This window comes from Salvelinus fontinalis, chromosome 30 (assembly GCF_029448725.1).
Source record: "Salvelinus fontinalis isolate EN_2023a chromosome 30, ASM2944872v1, whole genome shotgun sequence".
NCBI lineage: Eukaryota > Metazoa > Chordata > Actinopteri > Salmoniformes > Salmonidae > Salvelinus > Salvelinus fontinalis.
This window is the reverse complement of record NC_074694.1, coordinates 36,585,327-36,601,880: the sequence shown is the minus strand read 5'-3', so window position 1 is coordinate 36,601,880 and position 16,554 is coordinate 36,585,327. Positions and strand designations below refer to the sequence as shown.

Sequence of the window (16,554 nt, the reverse complement as noted above, 5' to 3'; positions counted from 1 at the left end):
ATTTGGGCCAGGCAAACAAAAGGGCAGCTAACCCCCTGGATATGCATTATTGTTTGTCATTAGTGATAGTCCTGTGATTTACGCTGCCCAGGGAGGGCTGAGGCCCTGTTTCATCAGAGAACACAGAAAGATAGCAGTAGTGTACCAGACAGGCAGGTGGCTAAACAGCCAAATGCTCCGGTCTCCTAAGCAGGCTGCCAGTGTAAAGGGGGGGGGGGGGGCAATGGGCCCAGTCATCCCTCTAAACTGGCATTGTTCAGCCCACACAACATCCTGCTCCAACAGGCCCCCAGGCTGCCTTACTGGTGGAACGTGCTGTCTGTCCAAGTGGCAGAGGCCAGAGACTCCTGGCTGCTTGGCTTGACCAGAGCGCTGGATGTCAGTGTGGAAAGATGACACCTACCTAGCTAAGTCACTATTAGGTGTCCTCCAGCAGTTACAGTATAAAGTTATACAGTGCCGTAGGGAAAGTATTCAGACCCCTTGACTTTTTCCACATTTTGTTACATTACAGCCTTATTCTAAAACGTATTAAATAAAAAATAATCCTCAGCAATCTACACACAATAAGCCCATAACGACAACGTGAAAACAGGTTTTGGGATTTTTATTCAGACCCTTTGATATGAGACTCGAAATTGAGCTCAGCTGCATCCTGTTTCCATTGATCATCCTTGAGATGTTTCTACGACTTGATTGGAGTCCACTTGAAGTAAATTCAATTGATTGGACATGATTTGGAAAGGCACACACCTGCCTGTATAAGGTCTCAGAGTTGACAGTGCATGTCAGAGCAAAAATCAAGCCATGAGGTCAAAAGGAATTGTCCTTAGAGCTCAGAGACAGGATTCGGGTACAGGCACATATCTGAGAATGGATACCAAAAATTGTCTGCAGCATTGTAGGTCAAAGAACAGTGGCCTCCATCATTCTTAAAATGGAAGAAGTTTAAAACCACCAAGACTCTCCCCAGAGCTGGCCGCCCGGCCAAACTGAGCAATCGGAGGAGAAGACCCTTGGTCAGGGAGGTGACCAAGAAACCGATGGTCAATCTGACAGAGCTCCAGAGTTCCTCTGTGGAGATGGGAGAACCTTCCAGGACAACCATTTCTGCAGCACCCCACCAATCAGGCCTTTATGGTAGGGCCAGACGGAAGCCATTCCTCAGTAAAAGGCACAACAGCCCGCTTGGAGCTGGCCAAAAGGCCCCAAAAAACTCTCAGACCAAGAGAAACAAGTCTGATGAAACCAAGATTTAACTCTTTGACCTCAATGCCAAGCGTTATGTCTGGAGGAAACCTGGCATCATCCCTACTGTGAAGCAAGGTGGTGGCAGCATCATGCTGTGGGGATGTTTTTCAGCGGCAGGGACTGGGAGACAAGTCCGGATCAAGGCAATGATGAACATTGCCAAATAAAGGTAAATCCTTGATGAAAACCCGCTCCAGAGAGCTCAGGACCTCAGACTGGGCCGAAGGTTAACCTTCCAACAGGACAACGACCCTAAGCACACAGCCAAGAGCACGCAGAGCGGCTTCGGGACAAGTCTCTGAATGTCCTTGAGTGGCCCAGCCAGAGCCCGGACTTGCACCCAATCGAACATCTCTAGAGAGACCTGAAAAAAGCTGTGCAGCAATGCTCCCCATCCAACCTGACAGAGCTTGAGAGGATCTGCAGAGAGAAATGGGAGAAACTCCCCAAATACAGGTGTGCCAAGCTTTTAGCGTCATGTCCAATTGCTAACAAAGGTGCGTCAACAAAGTACTAAGTAAAGGGTCTGAATTCTAATGTAAATGTGATATTTCAGTTTAAGATATTTTTTTATAAATTGGCAAAAACTTCTAAAAACTAGTTTTTGCTTTGTCATTATGGGGCATTGTGTGTAGACTGAGGGGAAAAACAATACATTTTTAAATAAGGTTTTTACAAAATGTGGAAAAGGTCTATGGGTCTGAATACTGCCAAAGGTGCTGTATATGTTATAGAACAGCTATAAACGTTTCACAGCTCCTACAGAGATTATGACTTGGAATAGAGAACACTTGCACGGTGAGAATCCAACAACAACAAAAAGTCACAAGTCGAGTGCGCAACAGTAAATATGATCAGAACATGACAGTGGGATGGACATTCGCTCTCTCTCTCTGAGACATACAGGAAGCAGCACTCACAGCATGTCCCCTCCATGGTGGAGTCTGTGTGGCCTTGTCATGGTAGGTCACCGTCACTCTTTCCACATCTCTTCCAGGTGGACTGTACTGCTGGCAGTGGCATCTCGTGGCCTCGACAGGAACAGCCTAATCAAGAGAGACACACACGTCATTCAGTTGAAACGTCACAGACACTAACACACTGTCATTCAGTTCAATCATGTTGTTTGTTAGTTCCAAATGGAGTTTCAGGGATCGCCTATTCAAGAGAGTCATTCAGTTGAAACTACACACAGATACCAATACAATATCATTCAGTTCAATCATGTAGGCCTATTGGTTAGTTGCAAAATGAACTGCGTTGCCAAGAAGAGTTGCCGGTGCAGTGTGCTTTTGGAGTTGGTTGCATGTGTGTAAATAAACACTTTAAATTACAACTACTCAGTTTAATATTCCTAAATCTTAATTATCTGTTGGAGTACTTCTTTAATGACCAGGGTGTTGGGGACACGATGACAAACACACACCCCTTCAGGGCTAAAATAAAATATGAGCGATCATATAAAATATCCTAAAAACAAGATGAGAGGACAGAACCTTTTATAACATTTATAGTAGAAGTGTAACAAGTCCATAAACTGCAATAAAGCAATTAGTGTGTCTGCTCATACTATGCCCGTCTCTAGCCCTCTGTTTAGGCCAGGGACACTCAGGAACAATGAATGGTATGAACACTTCTGCAATGGCCACTGGCCCCACTCGAAACAAGCCTGCAACTGCAGCCCTTTTATTACCCAAAGAAAACACCCCACAGCCCAGAAGACAAATTAAACCCTGCAAGGTTCTCCATCTCACAACCTCAGAGGAGAGCAAGGGTGGCCTTTGGCTGTGGCCCCGAGTATGACACACACACAGAAAAGCACAGATGCAGACTATCACGCAGACGCGCACACACACAGGACAGTTGAGACACCTAAGCCACAGCCACTCTAAATCATCATGTACCGGTACGGTAGCAGTGTTCTCTCTTAGGACTCCCTCATCTTCCATTACCTATTCTAGGACCAGACAGACCAGCTTTGTGTTTGTACTCTTTCAAGCATTCTTCAAAACCCCAGGGCTCTTTTTAAAAACACACGCACACAACCTTTCATCCCCATACTTCACTCTCATCGTTCTGATTACACACGCATACAATTACCTGCACACACAATTATCGGCCTCTTAAGGGCTTATAGATTCCAGGAAACGCAAGCAGAGACTGACGGATGCTCCACTCTTACAGCTAGTGGGAGGACTGAAAGCACCATACAACACGGCCATCTTAAAACAGAAATATGCTTTCACAAAAGGCAAAAGAGTAAAAAGACACTACGGCACAGGTATCCAACTCATTCCGTGGAGGGCCAAGTGCGTGCAGGTTTTCACTTGTACTTGATTGATCAATTAAAAAGGGCATTGATTAGTTAGGAACTCCTCTCACCTGGTCGTGTAGGTCTTAATTGGACACAAATAATAAAAAATAAAAAAAAACACTGAGGACAATAGGCACTCCATGGAATGAGTTTGACTCCTCTGCCCTACAGTATCAGGCACAAGTGTTTGAATGCTCCCACAATGAATAGCAACATTTCAATCACTGTGGCTCTTAGCATAAAGGGTGGAAACTCTAACCAGAAAAGATTGAACTATTAAAACAGTGTACATGTTATTGTAAAGGAGAGGAATACAAGCCCTACCAAATCAGGGTCTGTCCAGGCTCTAACGCCCCGTTGTGTCTGCATACTACCAACAGGAGGATGAGTCCCTGAAATAAAACATTGCTCTATTTTGATCGATACGCTAGTTCAACTTCAAATGTGATATTAGCAGGAGAGAGAGAGAGGTGTGTTCCTGTGGTGAAGAAATAATAATGAATCCCCCTGTTGCCTCCACAGCTCCTCTGGACCTGAAATCATGCATCCAGGCTGATTCCAGTCATAAAGAATATCAGCTATGGCATGCTGAAATAAACCAATAGGATTCCAACATGATTCCCTGAAATAAAAACAGTGCTCTGTTGTTTGATATGCTAGTTCAACTTCAAAGGTGAAATTAGCAGGAAAGACAGAGCTGTTTAATGAATCTCCACTGCTGCCTACACAGCTCCTCTGGGCCTGAATCATGCATCCAGGCTGATTCTACTAATAAAGAGTATTAGTCTTAAATCATGTATCAATAAATGGTCTATGGAATGGGAAGAGGTTGCTAAGAATGCATGGCTTTTATTCAGGACAGAATAAAGTATAACTTACTTTTTTTTGACATAATATACAGTGCATTCGTAAAGAATTCAGTCCCCTTGATATATTTTCCACATTTTGTTACGTTGATTAAATAGTTTGTTCCCCCCTCAATCTACACATAATACCCTATAATGAGTCATTTTTGCAAATGTATTAAAATGTAAAAAAACGGAAACATAAGTATTCAGCCCCTTTACTCAGGTCTTTGTTGAAGCACCTTCGGCAGCGATTACAGCTTTGAATCTTCTTGGGTATGACGCTACAAGTTTGGCACACCTGTATTTGAGGAGTTTCTCCCATTGTTCTCTGCAGATCATCGCAAGCTCTGTCAGGTTGGATGGGGAGCGTCGCTGCGCAGCTATTTTCAGGTCTCTCCAGAGATGTTCGATCGGGTTCAAGTCCGGGCTCTGGCTGGGCCACTCAAGGACATTCAGAGACTTGTTCCGAAGCAACTCGTGAGTTGTCTTGACTGTGTACTTAAGGTCATTGTCCTTTTGGAAGGTGAACCTACACCCCAATCTGAGGTCCTGAGCGGTCAGGAGCAGGTTTTCATCAAGGATCGCTGTACTTTGCGCTGTTCATCTTCGCCTCGATCCTGACTAATCTCCCAGTCCCTGCCGCTGAAAAACATCCCCACAGCATGATGCTGCCACCACCATGCTTCACCGTAGGGATGGTCCTAGGTTTCCTCCAGATGTGATGCTTGGCATTCAGGCAAAAGACTCAAATGGTTTCATCACACCAGAAAGTTTTGATTCTCATGGTCAGAGTCCTTTAAGTGCCTTTTGGCAAACTCCAAGCGGGTGTCATTTACTGAGGAGTAGCTTCCATCTGTTCACTATCATAAAGGCATGATTGTTGTAATGCTGCAGAGATGGTTGTCCTTCTGGACGGTTCTCCCATCTCCAGAGGAACTCTGGAACTCTGTCAGAGTGACCATTGGGTTCTTGGTCACCTCCTCGACCAAGGCCCTTCTCCTCAGATTGCTCAGTTTGGCCAGGCGGCCAGCTCTAGGAAGAGTTTTGGTGATTCCAAACTTCTTCCATTTAAGAATGGAAGAAGGCGACTGTGTTCTTGGGGACCTTCAAATGCTGCAGACATCTTTTTGAAACGCTTCTCCAGATCTGTGCCTCAACACAATCCTGTCTCGGAGCTCTACAGACAATTCCTTCGACCTCATGGCTTGGTTTTTGCTCTGACATGCACTGTCAACTCAGGGACCTTATTTAGAAGGGTGTGTGCCTTTCCAAATAATTTCCAATCAATTGAATTTACCACAGGTGGACTCCAATCAAGTTGTAGAAACATCTCAAGGATGATCAATGTTAACAGGATGCAGCTGACCTTAATTTTGAGTCTCATAGCAAGTGTGTCTCATAAGCACAGCCAAGACCACGCAGGAGTGGCTTCGGGACAAGTCTCTGAATGTCCTTGAGAGGCCCAGCCAGAGCCCGGATTTGAACATCTCTGGAGAGATAGCTGTGCAGCAACACTCCCCATCCAACCTGACAGAGCGTGAGATGATCTGCAGAGAAGAATGGGAGAAACTCCCCAAATACAGGTGTGCCAAGCTTATAGCTTTGCACTGTCATTATGGTGTATTGTGTTTCGATTTATCAGGGGGGGGGAAACTATTTCATACATTTTAGAATAAGGCTGCAACCTAACAAAATGTGAAGAAACTCAAGGGGTCGTAATACTTTCCAAAGGCACTGTGTATATGGGGAATACAATCATCCCAGCTCTGAAGATTTTGCTGTGAGGAGACAGAATCGTTAGATCATTTGTTTTGGTACTATCCATACGTAGCTTGTTTTTGGTCGCAGGTTCAGGAATGGCTTAAGAATTGCAACATTTACCTGGAGCCAACTCTGCAATATAGCACTGCTGGGTGATTTAAAAAGTCATGGTCAAATCGATTAATAATACAATAACTCTTGGCAAAAATGTGTCTTTAATTTACAATATGTTGAATAGAAATGTGCAGAACTTTGTGAAACATCACAGCTGAAAAATATATGGCAAATAGAAATCAAAACTGGATGTGTTCTGGGATAGATGGGAGGGGTTGAGTGGAGCTGAAGGACAGGACTAAAAACAAACAAAAAGATAACTATTGTAAACTGTGTCCATAAAATGTACATAGCATGTTAAAGCAAGAAGCAGAAGCCTAAGAGTTGTCGCAATTTGTGGATTATATTTGATTAAACAGATTGAAATTATACGTTAAACATCACAGAATAGTTGAAAGATATATTAGTTGAGTAGAATTCGGAAAAGGGTGGCCAGCAGAGATAGGTGGAATGTGCAATTGGAGACAAGTGGGAGTGGAGTTGCTGTGCGGGAGATTGACCTTCATTCTAAGATAAGTCAAAAATAAAGTCAAAATAAAACATAAGACAAAGTTTGAATGACACTGAGGAGTAGTGTTTTTTTCAGCTAATGCCGGTTTGCCTGAGGCTGATGCTGTCCGGTGTTTGTACACATGCATATACACACACACACTCTCATTCAAGGACACACATACACGGCGGGGACACACACACACACACACACACACACACGTATGCAATAGTGCCAGACATGCACTCAAACATATACAGTTGGCATTGCTGTTATGATTTTAGTTGTCCTTGATGTCTTTTTTTTCTTGCATTGTCGTTTGCTGTTTTCTTTTTTCTCTTTAGTTCATTTTCTTGGTTGTTGATGCATTGGGGGGGGGGGGGGTTCTTGGGGGTGGGGAATGGAATTCATTGCATTTATTTTCTTCTTGGGGAGGGGTCTCAAGTGGTTGAGGGTCAGCTATTGGGGAACTGTGTGGGGGGGGGGGGTCTTGGAGAGTTTGGGTCCCCGTTTTTTGGCCTGGTGGGACATCTGTCGAGGTGCCCTTGAGCAGGGCGTTGACCCTGGATACTTCTGTGTGTCGCTCTGAATGGGAGTCTGTTGGATGACTGGTGTGGTGTAGTTGTTGAGCGGCTTCACTGCAAGTATATTGTATGTTTCGGATATTCAATAAATTAAAAAGTTGTCCATTAGTTTACTCCAATTAGGGGAGGTATGGTAGGGATAGGGGAAAATAAAGGAAAATATATATATTTTATACAATTACAAAAAAATACAATAAAAGAAAAAGGGGGATTGGAAATGATGCATACAATTATATTGATGGAAGCCACAATCCATCTTCAAAATTAAAGCTGATTCACCCCCTAACAATAAGAATGCATGGCTTGAAGTAGGGTTGTAGAGAGAAGATAATATCAAAACAGAAGGTAGATAATTCAACTTAAACAGCATATCTGTGATATGGTCATGTAAAAGGTAGATTTCAGGGTATTTGAAATGCTGCTGGTAAATAACTGGATGATACAGAGTCTGGAGTCACATTATGCAGTAGTTACTTCGGGACGCAACAGAAGGAAACTACAGAACACTAGAAAAACCAATATTTCCAAATGTTTCTTTCAATGTTAATCACAAGGCGTGAAAAACAGTTTAACAAATAACATGTAAACAGCATCGAAACAGCACCATGAAATTAACAAAGTGTTGAAAAATCAATAAATAAAAAAAGTCTAATTAAAGCAGTAAGTCTCAATCAATAAGACATTTACAGAAGCTCAACGGTCTCATTTTCATTCAGTTTGATCAGGCATGGGAGCTGGAAAAGATCCCAGAGAGATAGAGACGAGAGAAAGATACTCAGTGCATGCCAAACGGTAGGAACACCTTCCTAATATTGAGTTGCACAAGCGTTGCATGGTCAGGGGCAGACTATTCAAGCGTGTCGTTCAGTTGAAACTTGACACAGACAACAATACAAAAATAATTCTACAGGGATGCTGGCCCACGTCGACTCCAATGCTTCCCACAGTTGTGTCGTGTTGGCTGGACGTCCTTTTGGGTGGCGGGCCATTCTTGATACACACGGGAAACTGTTTCGCGGGGTAAAAACCCAGCAGCGTTGCAGTTGACACCTACTACCACAGCCCGTTCAAAAGCACTTCAATATTTTGTCTTGCCCATTCACCCTCTGAATGGCACACATACACAATCCATGCCTGAACGCTTAAAAATCGATCGTCTCCTCCCCTTCATCTACACTGATTGATGTGGGTTTATCAAGTGACCTCAATAAGGAATCATAGCTTTCACCTGGTCAGTCTACATACAGTATGTCATGGAACGAGCCGTTCTCAATGTTTTGTATACTCTCAGTGTAGAGAGAGACAGAGAAAATGACAACAGCGAGAGAGAGAGAGAGAGGATAAGAGCCACAATGAGAGACATTACTCCACGCAAGGTGAAGTCTAATTTCACAGATCTACCCACAGAGTAAGAACCACACTACCCACACAGGACAGGTCCGATAATGACAGCCCTCTTCCCACTCTACCTCCGGGGCAGTAGCAGTTAGCTGGAGTGGCTCAGGCCCTGGAAGACACAGAGGCATGGAAACAAGTACAGCTCTCTCCCACACTAGGTCCAAAGTAACATGAGAAGCTGCTCCTGCAGTTGTCAAGTCTTCACCCAGACCCAGTAGGGCCCTATGGAGCCCATAGTTACTTCATGATCCCCACAGTGAGTTGATGGCAGAGGAGAGCCTTATAGACTAATAGGAGCTGGATCTATAAGTGGCCAACAAGCTCTCACAGTCTCACGTCAGAATTAGATGTTCATCCATGTTTCTCAAACGTCAAATTTCAAAGTGATTAAGATTAAGTTTAGGCATCAACTCCGAATGGTTAAGGGAAAGGTTAAGGTTTGGGATAGGCTTAAAACAAACGGTTGCCCCTAGTGACCGGTTTCCTAGTCATCTCCAGACCTCCTCCGACATAGATGGACGTCGAATACGGACTTGTATAATGGGTGACCTGGCTGAAGGGGCTGTGGGTTTGGAAGAGGCTGGTAAAATCCTGGGGTTTGACAACACTTACTGTGCATGGGTCACAGTGGTAGCGACTAGCTAGAAGAGTGACATGAAGATGGGGTGAGAAAGGTTGGAAGTCTGAGCCGTTGAAGTGCATTGCGATGAAATAGAGTTTGTACTTACGGCGTCAACACGTGAACAATAATAAGCACATACCATCTGCTGGGTCAGCTGAGAAATGGTCCGGTCTTTACTCCTCAGCTCCTCTCTCAGCTCCTGCATCTCCTTCAACAGCTCCTCCACCTAGAACACAAACCAAGACAGTTCAGTACAGCCGGTACGGATTTATTTGACCCCTAACGGCCTTAAACATACATTTCTATTCCTGACTCATCTCCACCCGTCCACTGCAGGGCTGCCAAGATCTGAGCCAGAATCCAATTTGTGAATTCATCCAGAGGATGGCACGGAATAAGGGGGAGGTCGATCAGCCGATCACTGGCCAGAGTCACAAACCATGAACCCGGCTGTGATGTCTCCCTGCAGGAGGGAGAGATGGAGGGAGCCAGTGAATGCGAGAGCGAGAGCGCATGTTTGGAAAGCTAGAAGACGACAGAGAGAGGCACATGCCCTCGAATGAGAATCCAAAACACCTGTCGGGATGGGAGAGAGAGATGATAAGCTCGGTCCGTGGGCAAAGGCTGCACATCAGAGGCTCAGCGCCACGGAGGTACCCTGCATCTTTAATGGGCCTCAGCCAAACACAGAGGGGGAACCCTAGGACCAGGCAGACACGCTGCATTCTGATGCGCTCCCAGCCCAGCCGGGCTCCTTCTGGCCCGGCCGCTACCCACACCCTTCCCCGGTCCCTAAACTCCATGCACTCCGGCCCAGACAATCACACACAGTCCCTGCGTGACTGAAAAATGTGTGTATAAATGGCTATACAATTTAATGCAGAAATGCATTGCAAATGCCTGCTGGCGCCAATGCCCTCTTCTCTGTCACTGTGTGACAGTGGATGCTAGATAATATGGACAGCACTCAGGGTGAGCCCGTTTTGGAGCCTTCACCATCCATGTCAATGCTATCGTTCAGCAGGGCTCTGCTCGCTTCCAGGGACAGGGGTGAGAGGTGTGGGTTTGGGCTCCGCCAGGTTGTTAGGGTCCTTAATGTCTTTGTGGTTCAGGGTGGTTAATCCCCCCCCCCCCCCCCTCCCCCTCCACTGCCCCAGACAGACATGCTGGGAGGGCAAGGCTAAGCTGGAAGAGCCAGGAAACATTGGCCCAGCTGTACACAGGTTTGCAGTGTTTACAGGTTAGGTCAGGAGGAGGTTGAGACATGGCCATTGTGATGTCAAGAGGAGAAGGAACAGAACAGACTACCCTTTGCTTGACTCCTTCAAGAGAGATTCAAGGTAAAAAAAAGAAGCAATGTTCCCCCAAACACGCAGGCAATTGCAAACACGCACAATAAAACACACACAATAACAGGAAATTGGATTCCAGGTTCAAAAACGTAATATGCCTGGCAAACAAGCATACACACACACAAACAGACCTAGAGCTGACACGGCAACAAAGATAACCTGAGAATGGAGAACGTACAGCGGACAAAAACAGGGTATGCACACAAACAACAAGAAGGAAAACAGACCAAAGCGCTCAGGCCATGTGAACACAAACAGAAGATGGGCACTGGAAGCACGAGGACAAACAGGGCCTTGGACAAACATCTATAACATGGGCATAATCCACTGTCTACACGGGGTTTGTTTGACAGTACACTTCCTACTACTGTGTGTGTGTGTGTGTGTGTGTGTGTGGTGTTAAACAGTGAGTCTTACCTGTCGAGCTTGAATTGGGTCCCGTCTGGATTCTGGACTCAAGGTATCCAGAATCAGAGTGTCGTCCATATCACTACCATCCTCCATCTATACAAGGACACCAAAACATACACGGCTCATATTAGGCTTGTGAATTGCTGGCTAACTCAGATTTCAGAGAGAGAGAGCGTGTCTGTTAAAAATGACTAAAATGTCATATGTAATATTCATGTTGGACAACTACCATATACTTTTGAGCTCTCTTTTCTTCGGTATAAAGAGCCAGTGTTTGGCTGTGGCAGGGCTTATAACAGAAGGCTAAACGCTGGCTCGACCAACAACAGGAACTGTAACCCAACATTATGATAGCTGCGTATGTATCTTCGTGACTCTTACACACTGAACTGAATTAACTCTCCAAATCTCCTACCGCCTTCAATCCACCCCCTGGTTGGGCCAAACGATGCCAGGAGTGGTTTTAGCGCGTCAAGCTAACAAAAGCACTCAGAGTGCTCACACACTGCTCAGTGAGCCAGCGAGGGCCGGCAGTTTGAAGGCATCAAATGCAATTTAACACAGTGACAGGGGCCAATTTTAGAGAACACCCTCAGTTTGATAGAGCCTTGGAGATGAAGAGTGATGTCAGTTGATCACTGAGATTTCCGTATGTTCCTACCACGACAATGGCCTTTTTCGATAACCCTCTTCTCTTTTAATAGCGGCTCGAGCAAAAAGAAAATATTCCTGCCTCACAAATCGACAGTTAATAGCAGTTCACAGGACTTCATAAAAAAAAATGTATCCCTTATATTTCTATGAAGAAACCAATGATGAGCCAGCCGTAAGCTCTTTTACATGACTTACAAAATCGGCCTATTGCCTACACTAAACCGTTCCTCGCTTTCAATTGTTCTTTTAAGACGTCTTGATGTCTAGGGACGCGAGTTTATCGTTCCTCTTAGCATTAACATAGAGATTGTGCCATTTCCATGGCAACGTTTCAACCAACAGAGAGGCCAAGAAAAAAAAATGGTGCATGAGTAATGACATGGCCTACAGCCGCTACATTCAAAGTGCTCTTCATGTCAAATCAGGCTTTCAATAAAGCTATTCTGACACAAATTGTCCCGCGATCCACATTTCAACAACCCACTAGAGCTACTAAACGTGTGATGGAGCTGTGGAGAAGAGGATGAATTCGCATCATGAGAGGGATCAGTGTCAAGAAAGTCTACATGGGGTTGTGTCATCCCAGCGCATAGACGGGAGGGAGTCTCTAAGCTGCTTTTCAGTTGGACTTCACTGCCCAGCGTCCACGAACGGAGCTCAGCTCTGAGGGTTTTTGGATCAGAGTTCTGATGAACATTAGATTTGCAATCGTGACATGGAACCCTTAGACAAGGGGTTTATTCGCTACAGACATGTAGATACAGACACCACCCATATCATGCTATTTCTATAATTGGGAGACATATGTCGAGAAGGGAGAAATGTTAGAAGAATACAATAAGAAGAATAAAATCTACAGACAAGGGCCTGTTGAAATAAAGGATCAATGAAATCCACATCAATATTTGTCCAGTCAGTGTGTCCAGTCCAGCTCCCATCAGAGTCAGGCCGTTTCAAATGGCACCCGTTTCCCTATATAGTGCCCTACTTTTGACCAGGGGTCATAGGGCCCAGGTCAAAAGTAGTGCACTACGTAGGGAATAGGGTGCCATTTGGAATGTACTCAGTGTCTCCTCCTCTGGCTCCCCGTTGCTCGTCACAGGCGGTTTTAACGGTAGGCCAGAAAACAAGCCGCACGTCAACCAATAACAGCCTCGCGCAAATCAGACGCCTCCGATTGCCACCACATGTATCTCCCATCCCTCGCAGACAGAGACCCATTAGCCTTTAGCGGCATCCGAAATCTCACCACCGCCTTAGATATCGTGGCTGGAGCGTTGGGGAACTCGGCTGCTTTCATCATTGATTCTGTCAGATTGTCAAACCGAGATAATAATTATCTGTGGGACATGGATGGGGCCGTGTAAATCTATGATGTGAGTGTTGACAATAGCCCTACGGAACTGCAGTGGGCCAAGAACAACACTGTTTCGATGCAAACATATATCAATGATAGGAGAGCAGTAGCCCTCCTATCAGGCTGTGATCCTTGGAATAGTCTCAAATGGCACCCTATTCCCTATATAGTGCACTACTTTTGACCAGTCGTTACTGTAGTGAGCCAACTGTTATACACAGAGTAGGGACCAGATCCCCAAATGTCACAGAAGATGTTGGTGGCCAGTCACTCTCCTTCTAAACTCACTGGCTGAGATACTATGTCCCAACTTAACACCGCAGATATGTACAAAACAGTGTCTGCACCCTAAATGGAACCCTATTTTCAACAGTGCCTTCAGAAAGTATTCACACCCCTCGACTAAAAAATTGATTAAATTGAGATTGTGGGGTATTGTGTGTAGGCCCATGACACAATGTCAAAGTCATTGGTTTAGTACATTTTTACAAATTAATAAAAAATGAATAGCTGAAATGTCTTGAGTCAGTAACCCTTTGTTAAGGCAAACCTAAATACGTTTAGGAGCAAAAATGTGCTTAACAAGTCACATACGTTGCATGGACTCGATGTGCAATAATAGTGTTTAACATGATTTTTTGAACGACTACCTCGTCTCTGTACCTCACACATAGGGATAATTGTAAGGTCCCTCAGTCGAGCAGTGCATTTCAAACAGAGTCAACCATAAAGACCAGGGACGTTTTCCAATTCCTCGCAAAGAAGGGCACCTAAAACCTGTTAGAGTTAAAATGGCTGTCAAAGGAGAAAACCGAGGATGGATCAACAACATTGTAGTTACTCCACAATACTAACCTAATTGACAGAGTGAAAAGGAAGGAAGCCTGTACAGAATAAAATATTTCTAAACATGCATCCTGTTTAAAACTGCAAAAAAATGTGGCAAAGAAATTGACTTCATGCCCTAAACACAGTGTTATGTTTGGGGAAAAACTCTTTATATTTTCAAGCATGGTGGTGGCTGCATCATGTTATGGGTATGTTTGTTATTGGCAATGATTTTTTGGGGGACAAAAAAACAACAGAATAGAGCTAAGCACAGGCAAAATTTTACCTGGTTCAGTCTGCTTTCCAACAGACACTGGGAGACAAATTCACCTTTCAGCAGGACAATAACCTAGAATACAAGGCCAAATATACATTGGAGTTTCTTACCAAGAGGATGTTGAATTTTCCTGAGTGGCCTAGACACAGTTTTGAATTAAAGCGGTTTGAAAAATCTATGGCAAGACTTGAAAAAGGCTGTCTCGCAATGATCAACAACAAACTCCACAGCGCTTTCAGAATTTAAAAAAATAATAATGTGCAAGTATTGTACAATCCAGGTGTGGAACACTTACACAAAAAGACTCACAGCTGTAAATCGCTGCAAAAGGTGATTCTAACATGTATTGAGTCAGGGGTGTGCATACTTATGTAAATGAGATATTTCTGTATTTAATTTCCCCAAAAAATAAGCAACCATTTCTAAAAACTTGTTTTCACTTTGTCATTTAGGTATATTCTGTGTAGATGGGTGAGAAGAAAAAAAATCTATTTCATCCATTTTGAATTGTGACAAAATGTGGAATAAGTCAAGGATTATGAATACTTTCTGAAGACACTTTATATAGTACACTGCTGGTCAAAGGTAGTGCACTACATATGGAATAGGGTTCCATTTGGGACACATACAGTATTTGCCCCCCCTGCTTTCTCTGGGTACTACGGGGGAGCGGGAGATAGATGACCAACCAATAGGAACACGGTTGATAGTACACAGATGATAATAGTTACAGCCTGGAACTGTCTCATCAAAATACAGTGGGGTCTGAAATTGACAACCTTTTAGAATCTATGCCAAGAAGCATTGAAGCAGTTCTGGCTCATGGTGCCCCAGCGCCCTATAAATACACTTGGTATATTGTATGCTCAACTTTTATTTTAAAGTATATTATTTTATACTAATAGGATTACTCTTAAAACATAGATTTTGTTTAACAATATATACAGTACCAGTCAAATATTTTTTTTTCTTTCTTTTTTAAAAACTATTTTCTACATTGTAGAATAATAGTGAAGACATCAAAACTATGAAATAACACATATGGAATCATGTAGTAACCAAAAAAAAAAAAGTGTTAAATATATTTTATATTTCAAATTCTTCAAAGTAGCTACCCTTTGCCTTGATGACAGCTTTACACACTATTGGCTTTCTCTCAAATAGCTTCATTCAACCAACCAGCATTTCAATTAACAGGTGTGCGGGGGGGCGACAAAATGGCGCCGTAGAGAGAACACCGTTTCAGCGAGCTCCCGTGGCATTCGTAAATGTATATTTTTTCATTAATATCCTAGCTTGAAAAAGTGGTAGAATTGGCTAAATTAGTTATCCTACAATGAGTCTTGACGGCTATTTCTCAAATCTCCGACAACATGCCCAACAGAACTACTAAGAACTCGACCAAAACCACCATCCCTGTAGATGTGCAGGAGGAGCTAGCTTACGTTAGCGAAGCTAACACCATTGCGGATTCAGGCACAATGGACCTGGTGATGATGACGGATAACATTACTAAAGTGATCGATGTTAAGATAAGAACGGTCTTGGAAGAAATAGCAGGCCATTCAGCTGAACTACAGAGGGTTGTCAAACTTGTTGATGAGGCGGAAGGAAGAATTGCTACAGTGGAAGCTTCAACTACATCTATGGACACTAAGATAAAAGCACTTGAGAAACAGGTGCGCAAAATGGCGGAGCACATTGACGACTTGGATAATCGAGGACGCAGATGCAATATTCGTGTTGTGGGACTTCCGGAAAATTCTGAAGGGACACGTTCAGTAAAACCTTTTGAGGAATGGATCCCTGACTACCTACAAATGCACACTAAGGATGGCCGTGTGAAGCTGGACAGAGCCCATCGCTTTCAAGCACCGATACCCGGTCCCAACCAGCGCCCACGGCCAGTGGTTATAAAGTTCCACAACTTCACCGACAAGCAGCGCGTCATGGATGCGGCTAGAAACATCGGTTCTGACGGTAGTCAACGTAAAGGTCCAAAGGTCTCATTCTTCAATGATTACTCCACAGTGGTTGTACGAAGACGCAAAAGGTTTGATGAGGCGAAGGCTCGACTCAAGAGAATGAAGATGGACTACGCACTGCTGTACCCGGCCACATTGAAGATTATGGTCAACGGATCGCCTAAGAAACTCTACACACCCGAAGAGGCTGCTGCGTTTATTGACTCTCTCGGGTAAATAACTTTAAGCTGCACCTCAGCAGCATTGGATAACTTTATTTTATTTGAATCTGATCATGAAACAGTGGTGTGAGTTCTCACGTGCTCCGG

The 16,554-nt window shown here is 44.1% G+C and overlaps 1 protein-coding gene across 4 annotated transcripts in view; it reads right to left on the bottom strand.

Annotated features, from left to right (window-relative positions):
- The window catches only part of LOC129829154 (serine-rich coiled-coil domain-containing protein 2-like), a 106,329-nt gene that overhangs the window by 25,553 nt on the left and 64,222 nt on the right, over window positions 1–16,554 (bottom strand). For all 4 annotated transcript variants that reach the window (XM_055890729.1, XM_055890728.1, XM_055890731.1 and 1 more), the window contains exons 7-9: window positions 11,152–11,238; window positions 9,522–9,608; window positions 2,172–2,297 (exon numbers count right to left, since the gene is read on the bottom strand). In XM_055890729.1, the coding sequence (XP_055746704.1) occupies window positions 2,172–2,297; window positions 9,522–9,608; window positions 11,152–11,238 (300 nt within the window). The remainder of the gene's footprint in view (window positions 1–2,171; window positions 2,298–9,521; window positions 9,609–11,151; window positions 11,239–16,554) is intronic.